The sequence below is a fragment of the Molothrus aeneus genome, chromosome 2 (assembly GCF_037042795.1).
Source record: "Molothrus aeneus isolate 106 chromosome 2, BPBGC_Maene_1.0, whole genome shotgun sequence".
Lineage (NCBI taxonomy): Eukaryota > Metazoa > Chordata > Aves > Passeriformes > Icteridae > Molothrus > Molothrus aeneus.
The window spans coordinates 97,103,288-97,118,218 of NC_089647.1; the positions used below are offsets into that span (position 1 = coordinate 97,103,288).

General features: G+C 36.2%; 1 protein-coding gene across 2 annotated transcripts in view; it reads left to right on the plus strand.

Annotated features, from left to right (window-relative positions):
- The window catches only part of WWC3 (WWC family member 3), a 99,784-nt gene extending 85,835 nt beyond the window's left edge, over positions 1-13,949 (plus strand). For both annotated transcript variants that reach the window (XM_066545348.1, XM_066545349.1), the window contains exons 15-23: positions 698-890; positions 4,282-4,449; positions 5,080-5,231; positions 5,883-6,042; positions 7,146-7,310; positions 8,416-8,508; positions 9,530-9,757; positions 10,506-10,633; positions 11,448-13,949. In XM_066545348.1, the coding sequence (XP_066401445.1) occupies positions 698-890; positions 4,282-4,449; positions 5,080-5,231; positions 5,883-6,042; positions 7,146-7,310; positions 8,416-8,508; positions 9,530-9,757; positions 10,506-10,633; positions 11,448-11,514 (1,354 nt within the window). In that variant the 3' untranslated portion in view covers positions 11,515-13,949. The remainder of the gene's footprint in view (positions 1-697; positions 891-4,281; positions 4,450-5,079; positions 5,232-5,882; positions 6,043-7,145; positions 7,311-8,415; positions 8,509-9,529; positions 9,758-10,505; positions 10,634-11,447) is intronic.
- Positions 13,950-14,931: the final 982 nt, after the last annotated feature.

Sequence of the window (14,931 nt, forward strand, 5' to 3'; positions counted from 1 at the left end):
CAGGGGCTTGGAAAGCAGTCAGGAGAGGGAGAACATGGAAACAATCCTCTAAGTAGCTCTGCTGCTTATGCTGCCAGATGAAAATGGTTGTTGATTTTGTTTTTGTCTTGGAGTCTTAAATGATATGGTACCACATATTTGAATTTGTCTTTTGAGACTGTAGATAAATGCAGTGACTGCAGATTTCTTTTGCCTGAATCTGAATTTCTTAATTTCTTAAGAAGGGGAATAGGTTGCTTAGTGGGTGGAAGAAAGAAATGGATTGGTGACACTTACAGGACAATTCAATTGTCTAAACATAGGCATGTGTTTCCATTTGAAATAGCATGGCACAGCACCTGGCCTCCAGCTGCTGCTGCTCAGAGGGAGCTTCTGCATAGCTCTCCCATAGATCCTCTTCTAATTGCTAGCTCCTTTTGGATGCCTTGGATACCTCAGGGCAGCTCAAGTGCCACTTGGTGCCTCTGCTTAAGCACCAAGTTAAAAAAAAAGTTTTTGTTAAAAAATACAGCATTTTGAGATTAGCTTTGCAGATCTTCTGTGTTAGAATGCAAAAATAGTTCTGGTGATGAGGACATCTCAAGGCAGATTCTTAATATAGAAGTTCCACTGATGTTTTTGCTTAGCTTGATTTTGAGAAATGCAGAATGGCTTTCTTTGTCTTAATTGTGCTATTTGTCTATTTTGCTGTTCCCAGTCATGTGAGAGTTTATTTGCCACCGCTTGAGTCGGGCACACCAACCACTTACTGCTCGAGAGCTTTGGAATTCCAAACTCCGTTAATATTTAATGAAGTGTTCCAAATCCCCATGCACTCAAGTGCTTTGAAATTAAAATCACTGCAGCTGTATATCTGTTCAGTTGATCATCAGCAACAAGAAGAGCTATTGGTAAGTAGTTCTGTTTCTTAAAAGCCATGTGATATGAGAAACTAAAGTTACCTGAGCAATTATTTTTTTAAGATTAAAAAGAGAACCTAATTTTTCCATAAGAAGTTCTGATAGAGTTACATGTTAATGTGTCCATGTGTTCACAGCTATAAGTATAGTTCTGTAAATAAAGAGGTGGGATTTTAAAAAAGACTTCATCTAACAGCTTTTAGACTACAGTTTCCTCAAGATTTAGGTTTCTGCATGGTACTATAATGCTTGTGTGGAGAATCTGTACTGTTCAGACAGGTTCCTTCTAAGAAAAATAACAAATACAGACACCTTGTTATTATATAACATTGGGTGAAGAGGACTACTATTACATCAATCTTAACCTTGTTGCAGGATAATAGTGGCACTGGAACAGTTCTGTTACTTCAGCCTATTACTTTAAACTGATAGAGGTATCATGTGCTAACTTCTGGTGTGTTAAACGTTAGCTTCATTTAGCTATTGTCAAATACAAATATGCATAACTAAATCTGCCTTGGGGCTAATGTTCTGGCTATTTTGAAGTGAGTGGGCTGTCTTTGCAGTGGGGGGTTTGAATGGGTTAGTGAAAAAAACTTTTAAGCCTGTCAAAGAAGTTAAGAGGTATAGGCATCTCAGTGTCATGCTGGGCTGTGGATAAGAGGTGTTTATTTGAGCAAATCTGGTCAAGAATGTGTGTTTGTTAATCCACCTTTAAATCTAAGTAGCATCTCATATAAACGAGGGTCTTAATGTTGATAGAAATGGACCCAAGATCTTGGCTGCAGTAGGAAGTTTTGTCTACAATGTTATTAAAAAGAAAGCATCTCAGGAACAGGCTGGAAATGATGGTGTAAAATGCTTTATATGCAACAGGTGTATCCTGTTCCTCTGAGAAGCTACATAGCTATTGAAGTGTAAGATATCTTTCTATTGAAACAAATGCATCTAAGTTTAGGGTGCTTTTATTCTAACTGCTGTTATTGAGTTGCCAAAAAAATAGGTCTTCAGGTTATATTCGTAGGGATTTTTCTCTTTCAGTGGTCTTCAATTGGTTATGTCAGAGTCAACAGTAATTGGTAATATAGTTTAAGGTAATTTAACAATACTACTCAAAAATAGAGAAACAATGCCAGTTTCTTCAGATATGTGCACTGAATTATTTAAACATTATGATCATTGTTTTCTTCAGCTGTAATTTGAGAATGAGCATTTTCTTACATTGAGACATCATTTGCTACCTGCTACTTCTCTTTGGAATTGCTGTGGTGGTGCCTGTCAGCAAGGCCTCTGTCTTTCAAGATGCCTTCCACTGAGATTATGGTTTTTCCCATCTATTTAATAATGCATATATTTCTCAAATTCTTAATGACTGTTTTCTTTTCAATTAGGTTATGCAAGTGTAATATTTTCCTAAGTGCAAAAGCCAGAGTGGAGTTTATCCTATTTATATAAATTCTTGTACCTTAACAAGGAAAAGAATAATAAAAAAAAAATCCTGGGAAATATTTCCATTATAAAGAAATAAATATACTACAGTTTTGGGGATGGTCTTTCCATTTCCTCAGCCTTTTACTCTTATGCCTTCCATGGGTGAAAGATCTTTTTCTGTCTGAAGTTGGCTTATTTCTTCTCTGGTGGCCTTGTCAATGTTGAGGTAAGGGAATTGTTATTCTCCACAATTAGCATATACAGTTCATGTTCAAAGATAAAAGAAGTATGAATGTCTCTCTTGCAATCAGCCAGCATTGCTGCTTCACTCCCAGTGTCTCATCATTTACAGCCCTGATCAATTATTCCCTCTGTCTTAATTTATTTGATTTCTTCTTGAGTGTAACTTTTTTTTTGCATTTTTTGTTTTCATTTTGGAACATCTCTCCCATTTTATAGCATGATTTTAAAATCCTGATTGTTTTCTCATAAAGAGACATGTCTGTCAGACATCACAGAGATATTCATAAATACTTTTACTGTTCTGCCATCCAAGTCATTAACAAATTCATCTGAACAGGCATGTGATACACCTCTAGCAGACCCACCTTGGTTTCTTCATCCTTTTGAGTAAGCTCCAAATCTTGAGATGGACATGAAATATTAATTAGTCCTTTCAGTACTGATCATTCTTAATTGAGTTTGATGGTGATTTTCTACTCCCCAGCATTCAGTCAGTCAGGAATTACTGACTCCCTTTGTAGAGGCAGCTTCTTTGGCAGACTTGCTTAGCTGCCTAATAAATGCAGTGTATACTCAGTGTCAGGTGTCTTCAGAGTTAGCCTTTGCTTCTTCCAATATTGCTGGCAGGAAAACAGTTTTACTCTCTACCTCCTAAACTAAACTCAATATGTCTTAAACATTTTCCAAGTCTGATGCAAAAGTGTGAGTATTTGATGCACATTTATATCTTCCACTGCATCAGAGTGAGTAGATAATTAGAAGACATCTATGTTATACAGAAAAAAGAAAAGGTATCTCTGTAGCCTGTGATATATTGACATTAAATGACTTTCTCAATAACATGCTGTATCCCCATGTCACATTATTTTGTTAGGCTGTTGTCCTTTATGCACCTGTTTAAACAGAGCCCCAGGGAACATTTGTCTTGGAAAAACAATACAATGATTTTTTAAAATTATTATTATTGTTTTCTACATAACTGTTTCTTTACTTGCTTCAAGTTGAATGCACATTCTGTCTACATTTCCTACTGCCTTTGTTGTTAGAATCATTGTATACAATTACTTGATTTGTGAGAGATGAAAGCCATTTTTAGAGGACTTTTCCAGTGATACAAAAGAAGACATTTTTAGCATGTGGCTCATAAGCATGGAAACAGCTTATGCTATTGCTGAAGAGATAGCCAGGGAAACAAAAAACAGTACTTAAAGGCTGACTAATATAATTGGTAGGTCCAGCTAGTGAACAGATTGAAAAAACAAATAAATAAAATAGGCAGCATGGATTTGTTCACAGTTGTTTTTCAATTAGGTGAACACCACTGAGAAATTTCTTACATGAGCTCTCTCTGATGGAGTAGGGCTACTTCAAAGTTTGAAATACTTTTAGTGAGAAGTCTCCATTAAAACTGTTTTTACCTGAATCTGGGAGATGCAAGGATGGTTATATCTACATCAGTCATACAAATTTTATTTTTCAACTTCAAAAAAAATTACTATCTACTCCCATTCTTCCTGGTAGTAAAGAGGCAAGAAATTCAGAATCTTAAACATCATAACACAACAGAATAAAACTGTCTCTTTTTAAGAGACAGTAGTATTTGGTGAAGTGGGAGTTGTACACTGTAAGATACCCTTTAAGTGAGAAGGTGTCTATCCTGCAGAGTATATGTATCTTATTGTGGTCAATGCTTTTTGTTTTTTTACAGGGCATTGCTCAGATAAACCTGACTGATGCAGAGAGTTCTGGTGAGATGCAGCTTCACTGGTACCCTGTTCAGATCTTCACTGGTTCAGAGCCCCAGAGAGCAAAGACCAAAAACCAATGTGAAGACAGTATTCCTCAGTCTTCTGGAAATGTAACTACAGTTAAAACAGTATGGCCCTAAAAAAATTATTTGTTTACTTTGTTTGAACAGCAGGGTGATTGTGATCTTACCTTGGGTGCAGGTTTTTGACTTATCATGGGAACTAATAACTTAATTTAACTCTTGGGGCAAGAACTAGATTTTAGAAGACTAATTGAAAACCAGATCATGTCTGGGCAGATGCTTGAAATAGTACCCTGTATGCATGTTTCCAGTTTAACTAAAACACATGAAAAAATTCTGCCATTGCACTGGAAGAGATTGTCAAGAAAGGTTGTGTAATTTTCATTCTTGAAGATGTTTTCAGCCCTTGACTGCGCTCTGGACAGCCTGACTATGATGCCTTGCTAGCTTTGGGCAGCACATCAGACTAGGTGACCTGCAGAGGTCTCTTTTGACCTAACTTGTGGGTGATGCTCCACAGTCAAGTAAAGTCTGCCCAGTTTCTGTGACAAGTTGAACACCACATACTTTTGATCGTTAAGATTCAAGACAGATTTTTTTGGTGGTGGTTTGGTTTTTTGTTTTGTTTTTTAAGGAACATATGATGGCTTTGGTTTTATTTTTTCTTTGAATAATACACATTAAATACATTGGTTTGTCCAAACAGATTTAATTAAAGTCTATTTTTCCTTTCAGGATGCAGTGACAGCCCTGTTAGCTAGGACCACTGCCCAGCTGGAAGCAGTTGAGAGAGAGCTGGCAGAAGAGAGAGTGAAATTGGAGTATACAGAGGAGGAAATCTTGGAGATGGAAAGAAAAGAAGATCAGGCAGAAGCCATATCAGAAAGGTAAAAATGGTTTAAATACCTCATCAAACAGATAATAACTAATATTTCCTCAAAGATATTTTCACTATGGGTATAATCTGAAATAAAGCAGTAGGTTGTTATTCTGAGATTTGCTTCCTGTTAGTGCTACAAGTATAACATTCTATTATGTCATGATCTGCAAACAGGAGGAAACCTTATTTGAATAGCTTGAATAGGTTGAATTAAGGGAATTTGGGGAGTGGGGAAACTTTATATCAAACATAAACTTTGCTAGGGAGGCAACTGTAATGAGTTTATAACAGCCTTGTATTAAGAAAAAGTAAATAAAATTTAGTGGTGACACGAGACATTCCTAGTGATAGTCCTGGTTTGTTACATGACTTTTCTTGTTCTTTTTGTTATTGCTTTCTTAGTACTGTTACAAAGACCAGAACACATGCCTTAAGAAAATTAGGGAAGGTGAATTTTTTTCTGTGAAATGTATTTGCTTATTTGCATTTGCAGAAATGCAAGTGTGCTCTGTTCTCCTGTTGAAAATACTGTATTTTTATTGGAGAAATAATACTCTAAAATTATAAACCGGCTTAGATAATGTAATACATAAATGTAATGCATAATTGCATGATATTTTTTAATACCTGCAAAATTATTGTGATGTTCTGACTTTAGGAGCTGGCAAGCAGAGTCTGTTGACAGTGGATGCAGTAATTGTACCCAGACTAGTCCTCCCTATCCAGAGCCCTTCTGTGGGGATCCGTTAGCTGGGCACGTGTTTGCAGCTCCAGCAGGCCAGTACGGTTCTGGAAAAATGCAGCCTCCACCACTGAAGGTAAGGAGAGAAGACCCTGCAGCATGAAAACTGCCACCCTGCCTGGCACAGTGAGCTACTGCTGTGCCTGGAGTTGGAGTCTGAGTTGGGTAGGAGAGGAAAGAGTCAGCAATGTCATTGGCAACTCCATATGAGTGCTGACTTCGTGACAGCTGTATGGCTGTTGAGTTGGTAGAAGTTCACTCTTTAGGGCTGGGAATTTTTTATTTTCTTACTACTTACTTCTCAACAGAATTTGGTTTTTATATCAAAAGGAAAACTGATTTTACTGTGGCCTTTATCTAATCTATAAATAAGCACTTGTATCAATTTCTGCATTTACCTGAAATTTTAACAGAAAAGATCATGATCCAATTCCAGTGCTCTTATTTCTATAAGAATTTTTAAAGGAATTGTAAAGAAAGAAATTTTAGGACTTGCATTACTATTTCAGTTTTACAATAACATGGAATAATTGTGCTGAAACTGATGTACTTAAAATCTTTTGAAAATAATCCTTCAGAAGTTGAAATCAGCAGACTTCCATTGAAGTGGAGGAACATAAGCTGTTTGTGTTGCCTTTAGCAAGGATCACACCTCTTATGGAGGAGTGAGTTTTCTGAAACATTGAAAGCTTTGCTAGAGTAGCCTATGTTTTCTGTCTTTCTGAATATTTTAGTCTTCTTGTATAATTGTGTGAACAATCTTTCAGTTCCTTTTTTCTTCCTTGTCTTCATTTAAGCTCCTGTAGTTTTAAAGTGGTTGCTTCAGAGTCACTGTGCTTACTGAAAGGTGACTCAGTTTATTTCTGTTGAGGCTGGAGATCAGGTGGTAGTTTGGGTAATGCCCAATTGCCAGTCCTGAATACAGTCCTTGTGCTCTGTAGCTGTGTTATAACTGCATCTCTTAATTGTGACTGCTCCAGCAAAGGCTTCTGGAAAGGTAATCTCACAATTTTGAATGACCCAGTTTTAAAACTTTTACATCCTCTCAGTGCTCATTAAAATTTGAATCTAGCTAGCAGGGCAAATTGTTTGCGTTTGATATTGTTGAAATGTCTGATTGTCTTTGAGGAGAAAGAAAATAAGAAAGAAACAAAAAAATGTCCTTTGTTGAAATTTTAGGTGGATAAGGAAACAAACACTGAGGATCTGTTTCCTGAAGAAGTTGCTATTCTTCCAAAAGAGAGAACCAGCCGCAGGCCACGGGGTTCTGCTTTTGTTCGCAGTAGCACAATTGTTCGCTCCCAGACCTTTTCGCCTGGAGCACGGAGTCAATATGTTTGCAGAGTGAGTAAAGCTTGAGAAGGAGGAGGGGGAAGGGGTCTCCACACACAAGCATATTGTACATTTTTTGATCATTTCACTATAAGATTTCATTGCATTTATAAGAGACATATATTACTTTTTAATATTAATGAATAATCTTTAATTGAACTTAAACAATGCAGTGGGGAAGAGCTTCCCTGACTCTTTTTTAAGTGCTTTTACCTGGATGGATTTAATTTGAAATTTAGGAATATATGATAAATTAGATGTTAAACTCTTTTCCCTGGCAACTTTAGATGTTAGGTGTGGGTGGTTGATTTTACAATGCTATCTAATGAGGTGTATAAGCAGTTAGCTTAGAAGCCGTGTTTAATTTTTACATACATAAAAGTTTGAAAAAGGGCACTGAATGCTTAATCTTAGGGCCATTGCATAAATATTCATATGACTCTGATTGCTGTCATGAATATCAGTCATAAGGTGCCTGTTACTGTGGGACATAGGATTCCTGGGTGCACTGGTGCAAGTAATTGAGGACCAGCACAACATTTTCAAGGTCACATTTATTGTTTGCAGTGTTCAGTGGCAGAAGACTTATAAGCAGTTGGCTCATGGTATTGCAGATCAATACATGGGTATTGGCTTGGCAATATTACCATAGCTTTGATTGTACTTTTTCATAAGCTTCTGAGATCTTGAGTTTGAAAATTCAGGAAATGATTTCTAAATTCTGTGCTCACTTAACCTGCACTTACTTAAAATCAGATGCGGGGAGAAAGTGGGAGACTGTATTGTTTGTACCCGTGACAGTATATGTTTTAAGATGAAATATTGCTTTTGAGTCCTCCCTCCCTCTTTTTTTTTTAGGTTAGATTGTCTTGGATATTTAGTAGAATAGAAACTTATCTGTAAAACATTGATAGTTTGTAAGTTGTCAACTACCATATGAGCATTGTTATATATAAATGTTTATAAATAACTTAAAAAAACCTGGTTGCTTAAAACAAGATAGTTTCAGTATATTTTAAAAAAGAAATCTCAAAGGCAAAAAAAACCCAACAACCCAAATATTATAATAAAGATGATCTTGCAAGCAACCTTTATTTTCAATGTCTTTTCTAATCAGCTGTATCGCAGTGACAGTGACAGTTCAACCCTGCCAAGGAAGTCCCCCTTTGTCCGGAACACCTTGGAGAGGCGGACTCTGCGGTACAAGCAGGTATGCCCAGGAAAATGACCTTCAGCTTTCATGAAGTTGCTACAACAATGGTACTTCTATACTTGAGAGCTTTAGATGTCTGCAGGTACATTCTGATCCTTGTAGGAAATGTACAAAACTTCTGCAATGTAATTGGGGCAGGGTGCATGTTTTGGGTTTGTTTTGGACTTTCTAAGCTAAAAGGTGGACATAAAAAAGTCAAATAAAGTTGTGACCAATTTTAAAGAAGGGAAAAAAGAATGGCAGATGAAAATTAGTTTAATGGGGACTGAATTCATATTGATTTAGATGTAAAGTTTCTTTCAAAATCTTTCAAATCTAGTTCATGGTGCAGGGTGCAGATTCAAAGATGTGTGTGAATGTGACATTAAGACATGCAACTCCCTCCCTTACAGCCTAACAAATAACAGTGTTTGAGACCCAAGTATTCAGGAATGAATAGGTTAAGCTCTCCATTTGCCCCCATGCCACCCCTCCTGCTGTCAAACAAGTGGGCAGAGAAGGGGAGATGAGGCATTAATGTTGTGTATATAAATGACATAAAATTATCTGGTTAGCAGAAGGTAGTGCCTTGCTGGTGTAGGCAGGTAGACAGCCATGACTCCCATTTTGATTCAGAATGTATCTTAAAACCAATATTGAATGGAGCTCTTTAAGAGGAGTCTTGCTCAGAACAGTATTTTTCTGATGTCATTGAGTTTTTCTTATTGCATCTCTTTTATTATCATCATAACATGGAATTTTAGTCCATAAACTTCATTAGGTAAATATTTGTAAGTTGAAAGAAAACTCTAAAAGGAAGTAATAGAAGGTATTAATTGAAAAATTTAGCTATAGGGGTTTTCTGTACTACATTATCTAGCCTTTTCTGGGGGATGTAAATAATTTCCAAAACTTCCTTTGGGACAGACTTTGTGTGTGAAGTACAGCATATGTATGGTTATAGAGCTAAAGACAGACCAGTAAACTATGTTGGGAGTAATATTTTGTGCATTTTGTTTGAATCCTAATAACTCAACAGTCCTGCAGATCATCTTTGGCTGAACTCATGGCAAGGACATCCTTAGACCTGGAGCTGGATCTCCAGGCATCCAGAACTCGACAGAGACAGCTGAACGAGGAGATCTGTGTTCTAAGGGAGTTGAGACAGCGCCTGGAAGACGCCCAGCTCCGAGGGCAGACAGATTTACCCCACTGGGTCCTTCGGGATGAGAGATTCCGAAGCTTGCTGAAGGAAGCAGAAAGGCAGGTATGGTAATATGACACAAACACTCAGTTTGCTCAGAAACTTCTTGTTTCAAAGTGTCTTCATTTTGATAAAGATGTCTAAAGAGCTGTTTGTGCAGAATCTCAAACAGTGAATGTTTCTTTTATATTCTTGAAGTTAGCACAATAAAAATTATTACATTGATTATTACCAAACCGTGTATTTATTTGAGGACAATTTTTGGAGAATGGCACTGTTTTGCCAGTGGCATGTTTTGTTTTGGATTTTTGTTTATTTGTTGTTAATTTGTTTTTGTTTAGGTATTTGTTATTAGAACTTCAATAATTTTATTTCTTGTGGTATTTAAAAGAAATTTTGCTGATTTGATACTTACTCTTTTACAAGTATTTGGAATGTTCCCTATGTAATTTTTTTTCCTGTTCTTGGAGAAAGAAGTTGTAGAAAAAGATAGCAAAACTGCTCAACAGACAAAATTGACATTGGATTATCAGAGACAAAAACTGGTCCCAAATTTATAGTAAGGTCTTGTTTGACAGATCTATGTGCAGTAAATTTTGTTAATTTTTACATGTCTTTCTGAAGAGCATTAATAAATGAAACAACTCAGTCTTTTGCATTTATAGTTCTTAGATGATCAGCTATTTCAGACAGTGTACTAGTGTGGTTTCACTGTGGTGGGTGGGGAAAAACATCCATTCTTTTAACTGTAAATATTCTTGTGTTTTATTCATTCACATGGCCTTTTTAAGCATTATGTTCTTGTTTTCAGACCAGACAGACCAAATTTGAACATCATCAAGAGCAAGTAGCTGAAAAGATGCTAAAGAAAGCATCAAAAGAAATATACCAGTTGCGTGGGCAAAATCAGAAAGAACCTATTCAGGTGCAGACTTTTAGGTAAGTGGTAATGCATACTGAAATAACTTAACAACAGTTCATTAATCTGGTTAAAGCCTTCTGAAACATTTAGCTTAAATTTTGTGTCTCTTTTGATTTTAATCACAAGTAATTATCCAGTGATTTTAAACTGTATCTGGATTTGGACATGAGTTCTTTCTGAATGCTTTGTTCTGCAAAAGAGCCAAAGCTAAGGTAAAATTGCAGTGTTACAATTCTAGTATACATGACAAAAAAAAAAGCTTCAAATATAAGCATAGCTTAGGTGATTCTTCCAACTTAGCCTAGTTGCTGTGAAGTCCAGTTTTTCAATACAAGCCTGTGGACATAAATAATCTGTTTAATGTAATACATATAAATTGTTAGTAACACACTCCCTAAGAATTACTCAGCAATACTGGAATTTTCTTTCAATTAGCCTTTTCTTTGGATTCTGTTTCCAGAGTTGCCATCTTTTTTTCCCCTTCTTTTTTGTAGATGGTATTTGCAAAACATAGAAGGGTGAACTTTGCATTGCAGAAGTTGTCCCGTGAAACCTTTCTACAATTAACTATGACTGAAGTTCAGTGAGTTATATAAAGCTTCCACCCAGGTTTTTAAAAATAGTAATTGTCTTCAATGGAATGTTGCTAGAAGTATCTAGTGAGGTTTAGTAGCTTTTGGAAGTTTGTTGTACTCAAATAAAAGGCCAGTTCAGTGCATAAATAACAAATACTAACCATTAACCAGAGTAAAGAAACCATGTTCTTGTGGGGAGAAGGGGGAACGTAGGCATAATTTTATTTACTTCTTTTTTCTCTTGCTTTGGTCACAGAGAGAAGATAGCTTTTTTTACAAGACCAAGGATTAACATACCTCCTCTGCCAGCTGATGATGTATGACATGTTGCATTGTAAACATGAAGTATTTATCGCTTTTATTTTAATGAAGTTCTTAGATTAGACAAGTTTCTTTAAAAAAATGTGCAAAAGCTAATATACACGTTTTGTAAAAAATAAAAAAAGTTAAAAAAATTAAACATAAACAAAAACATATATATAAATATATATACATATATATTTTATAATAGCGACTGCAACAAGGCTTGGTTTTTCCTTGTTGTGAAACTGACATCTCTGAAGACAACTTATTTTATAAAAGATCGACTATCCTGTTAAGAGCGTGTACAGTTTTTATGCTGTTTTATTTGACTTAAAGGCTGGAAGACAGAAACAAAGTGAGTTCAGGCAAATTCACTGTAGTGTAATTTATTTATAGTGCCTTTTTTCCTTGAAGGAAAATACCTACTTTAAGATGTATTTTAAGACTGAAATTTTGTTCCTCAGTATTTGTCATACAGTAGAATGGAACCATTGAGCTGGTTTTGTTTCTGATACCTGAAATGAAAATACTATGTTCTAAAATTGTCACTTTTTCAGCTTTATTATCTGTAGCTTATTATGTACATTGTATTCTTTAGCACTGTCTGTGTTATAGCAAAATATTATCACCTGCAATGTGTTTAACACTAATTAGAAGTGATGCTAAACGTTGCAGAATTCATTTGCATGTTCTTACTGTGCACTAATAGATTGTTTTCATTTCTGTTGTGTCTAAAGTATCTTTATATTCTTAACTAGATCCTCAGTTTAAACGGGGGAAGGAAAAGGGTGACAGGTCTTTGTTTTACTGTTTAATGAAAAGGGAATTTAAGGAGCAGTTTGAGCTAGCTGTGTGGATAGCCTGCTAATGGACTATTACAGTAATTTCTACAGTTCTACAGATTCTCATCTGATTCAGGAAAGCACATATGTTCTGATTTCAGAAAGCAGCTGCTTTAAGTAAGGGTGTTTAAACACATGTTCATCCTAAAGGATGTGCTTTGTGGTTACTGCAAATAAGTTCTGTTGAACAGTGACACTTTCCAGGAGGAAGGTGTATAATTCTGGAAGGTACAGCTCACTTGATTGCTAGTTGGACCAGCTAAAATCTGGTAAGAAATAATTTTATTTGTAACCATCCATTTTAATGAAAGACTGTCACCCCAAATTCCCGAGAATGCCAGTTTTGTGTCCTTGCATCCTGCAAGTATGTAAAAATACTTCTTTACTAAGCTATTATAATAGAGTTTCTCATATTTTCCTAATTATACATTACCTGCAAAGAGAGGTGCCCAACACAAGACTGATTTTGCAAATTACTGGAATATCCCCAAAGGAAGATCATGTTGTCTCTTAATTAAAGTTCAAATTGGTTCCAGAGTTTTCTATGTCAGGAAATCAGAACAAGGGCCAAAAAACAAACAAATCTATCAGAATATTTTCAAATATTCTGTAAGTAAGTTTTCTTTGTGAGTTTCAAGAACTTAGACTCTGCTACCTTGTCAAAGGTCAGGAAAACCTGGAAGAGAAATTGAATTACTTCTAGTTATCCACACTGAGGCAAAAAGTAACAGGGAAAAAAGATTGTAAGCATAAATGTTAATAAACACAACCATTTAAGGTAGTATTTCCTGTTTCCTATATGGCCTATAGTCATTACAGGCATCAAGTGTTACAATCATATAGCAATTTATATGGAATTGAATATATTTAGCATTTATTGTGCTATTCATCCTGAAGCCTGTTTTGCCTGTAAGTTTTGGTGGATGATATTGGGTTCCTTGGGCACAACTAGACTTATTCAGAAACTATGCAGATAAAAACCAAATCATGTGAGAAATTTGTAGTGTTTGGGTAAAAGTCTAGGGCCAGCAAGCTTTTCAGTGCTCATTACTTTAAAAGACCAGTTAGTCAGAATTTTGTTTCTCATTTCCAGGGGAGGCTGTCACACAGTAGTGTTTATCCAAAGTTACCATGCAGTGACACCAGAAGTGCTTGCTGTGTATTAAGAACAGACAACACCATGTTCCTGTGAGGCTGGTCAGGTACTGGAAGAGGTTGTGCAGAGAGGTGGAGCACTCTGTCCATAGGGTGGATGAGTGAGGACTTAACTGGATATAGTCCAGAGCATCCTTGTCACATTAGGCCTGCTTTGAGCAGGGAGTGGGGTAGGGACCTTGTTTCCACCCTGAATTGTTCTGTGACTATAACCAAGGGGCAGTGTCCAGTGGTCTCTCTGTCAGGGGGTTTTTAAATTGTGACTGCTGTGAGATGTTGTCAGTGTATCTTGTGGGTCTGTGATTCTGACTGCTATAATGAGTTCTGTCTTGATGTGGTAATGAGTTATCATATTCAGTATTCATCTCTCTTGTTTTGTCACAGTTCTGTATGATTGTGTCATTTTTGTATTATTTGAAAGTATTTCTTCTATAAAATAAAATAATTTGCCATAAACAGAAAAAGGGTTTTCTTTTATATCAAAGATATTTCTTGAATCTTTTATATTTGCCACATACCTGATGATTTAATGAAAAAAAATGGTATTTTGAATAACACTGTAATTTAGGTTAATGTAACGAGTTTTCAAATAAAGGTAAGAGAGAAAATCTGGGATACTGAAGATCTAAAGGAGTTATACTTAAGACCTGAAAGAGATACAGAGTGTAAGGAAGGGCAGATATATTCTTCCATGTGCTTATCAGTCACGATAAGTTGACAGCTGTATCAGAAGTTCATAGTTGAATATTCCCAGAATTCTTGGGTAGCTCCACTTAAAACACATTGAACTGCCTTTTTTCATAACAAACATTTGCACTTTCTAAATTAGTATGGAAAGCAAGTTGACATTATTAGTCTTAATTAATATCTTGCTTATGACTAATTCCAAGGTGGAAACCACTCAGAAGAATACTGGTTGACTTTTCTTTTTAGGCTGGTGCTTACTGCTGCTTTCACAAAGGAAACATTAAATCTGCATAATTACAGGACGGCCATTTCTCAGTTTCCCTCTGCAACCTTAAGCTGCAGGAGCACAGGCAAAATCATAGCAAGGACATGTGACTCCTGTCTCTGCAGTATTTGCAAGGCATCAGGGGTATGACAGAGTTTAGGTTATTTTTAAACAGTCTGCTCGGAATAGGCGTGTGGAACAGCAACCGTCGCTGCCTCGCTGCCGCCAGGAGCAGCAGCAGAAGCTGTAATGGGTACGTCGGGTTGGGCTCTCTCTTGTCAGCAGGAAGTCTTGTTTGTATTTCTTGCTGCAGTTCTTTTAAGCACTTTGCAGGACTTAAAGGTAAGTGCAGTTATAAAAAGAATAATTTTTTAATGAGTTAGATGAACTCTGTCTTTTGGTTTTTGGAGAAGAGGGCCCATCAAAGCTTGTTTTGACTCTTTGTGGCTATAGTGTTGTACATCTTTGAGAGGAAAAAGCATTTGCAG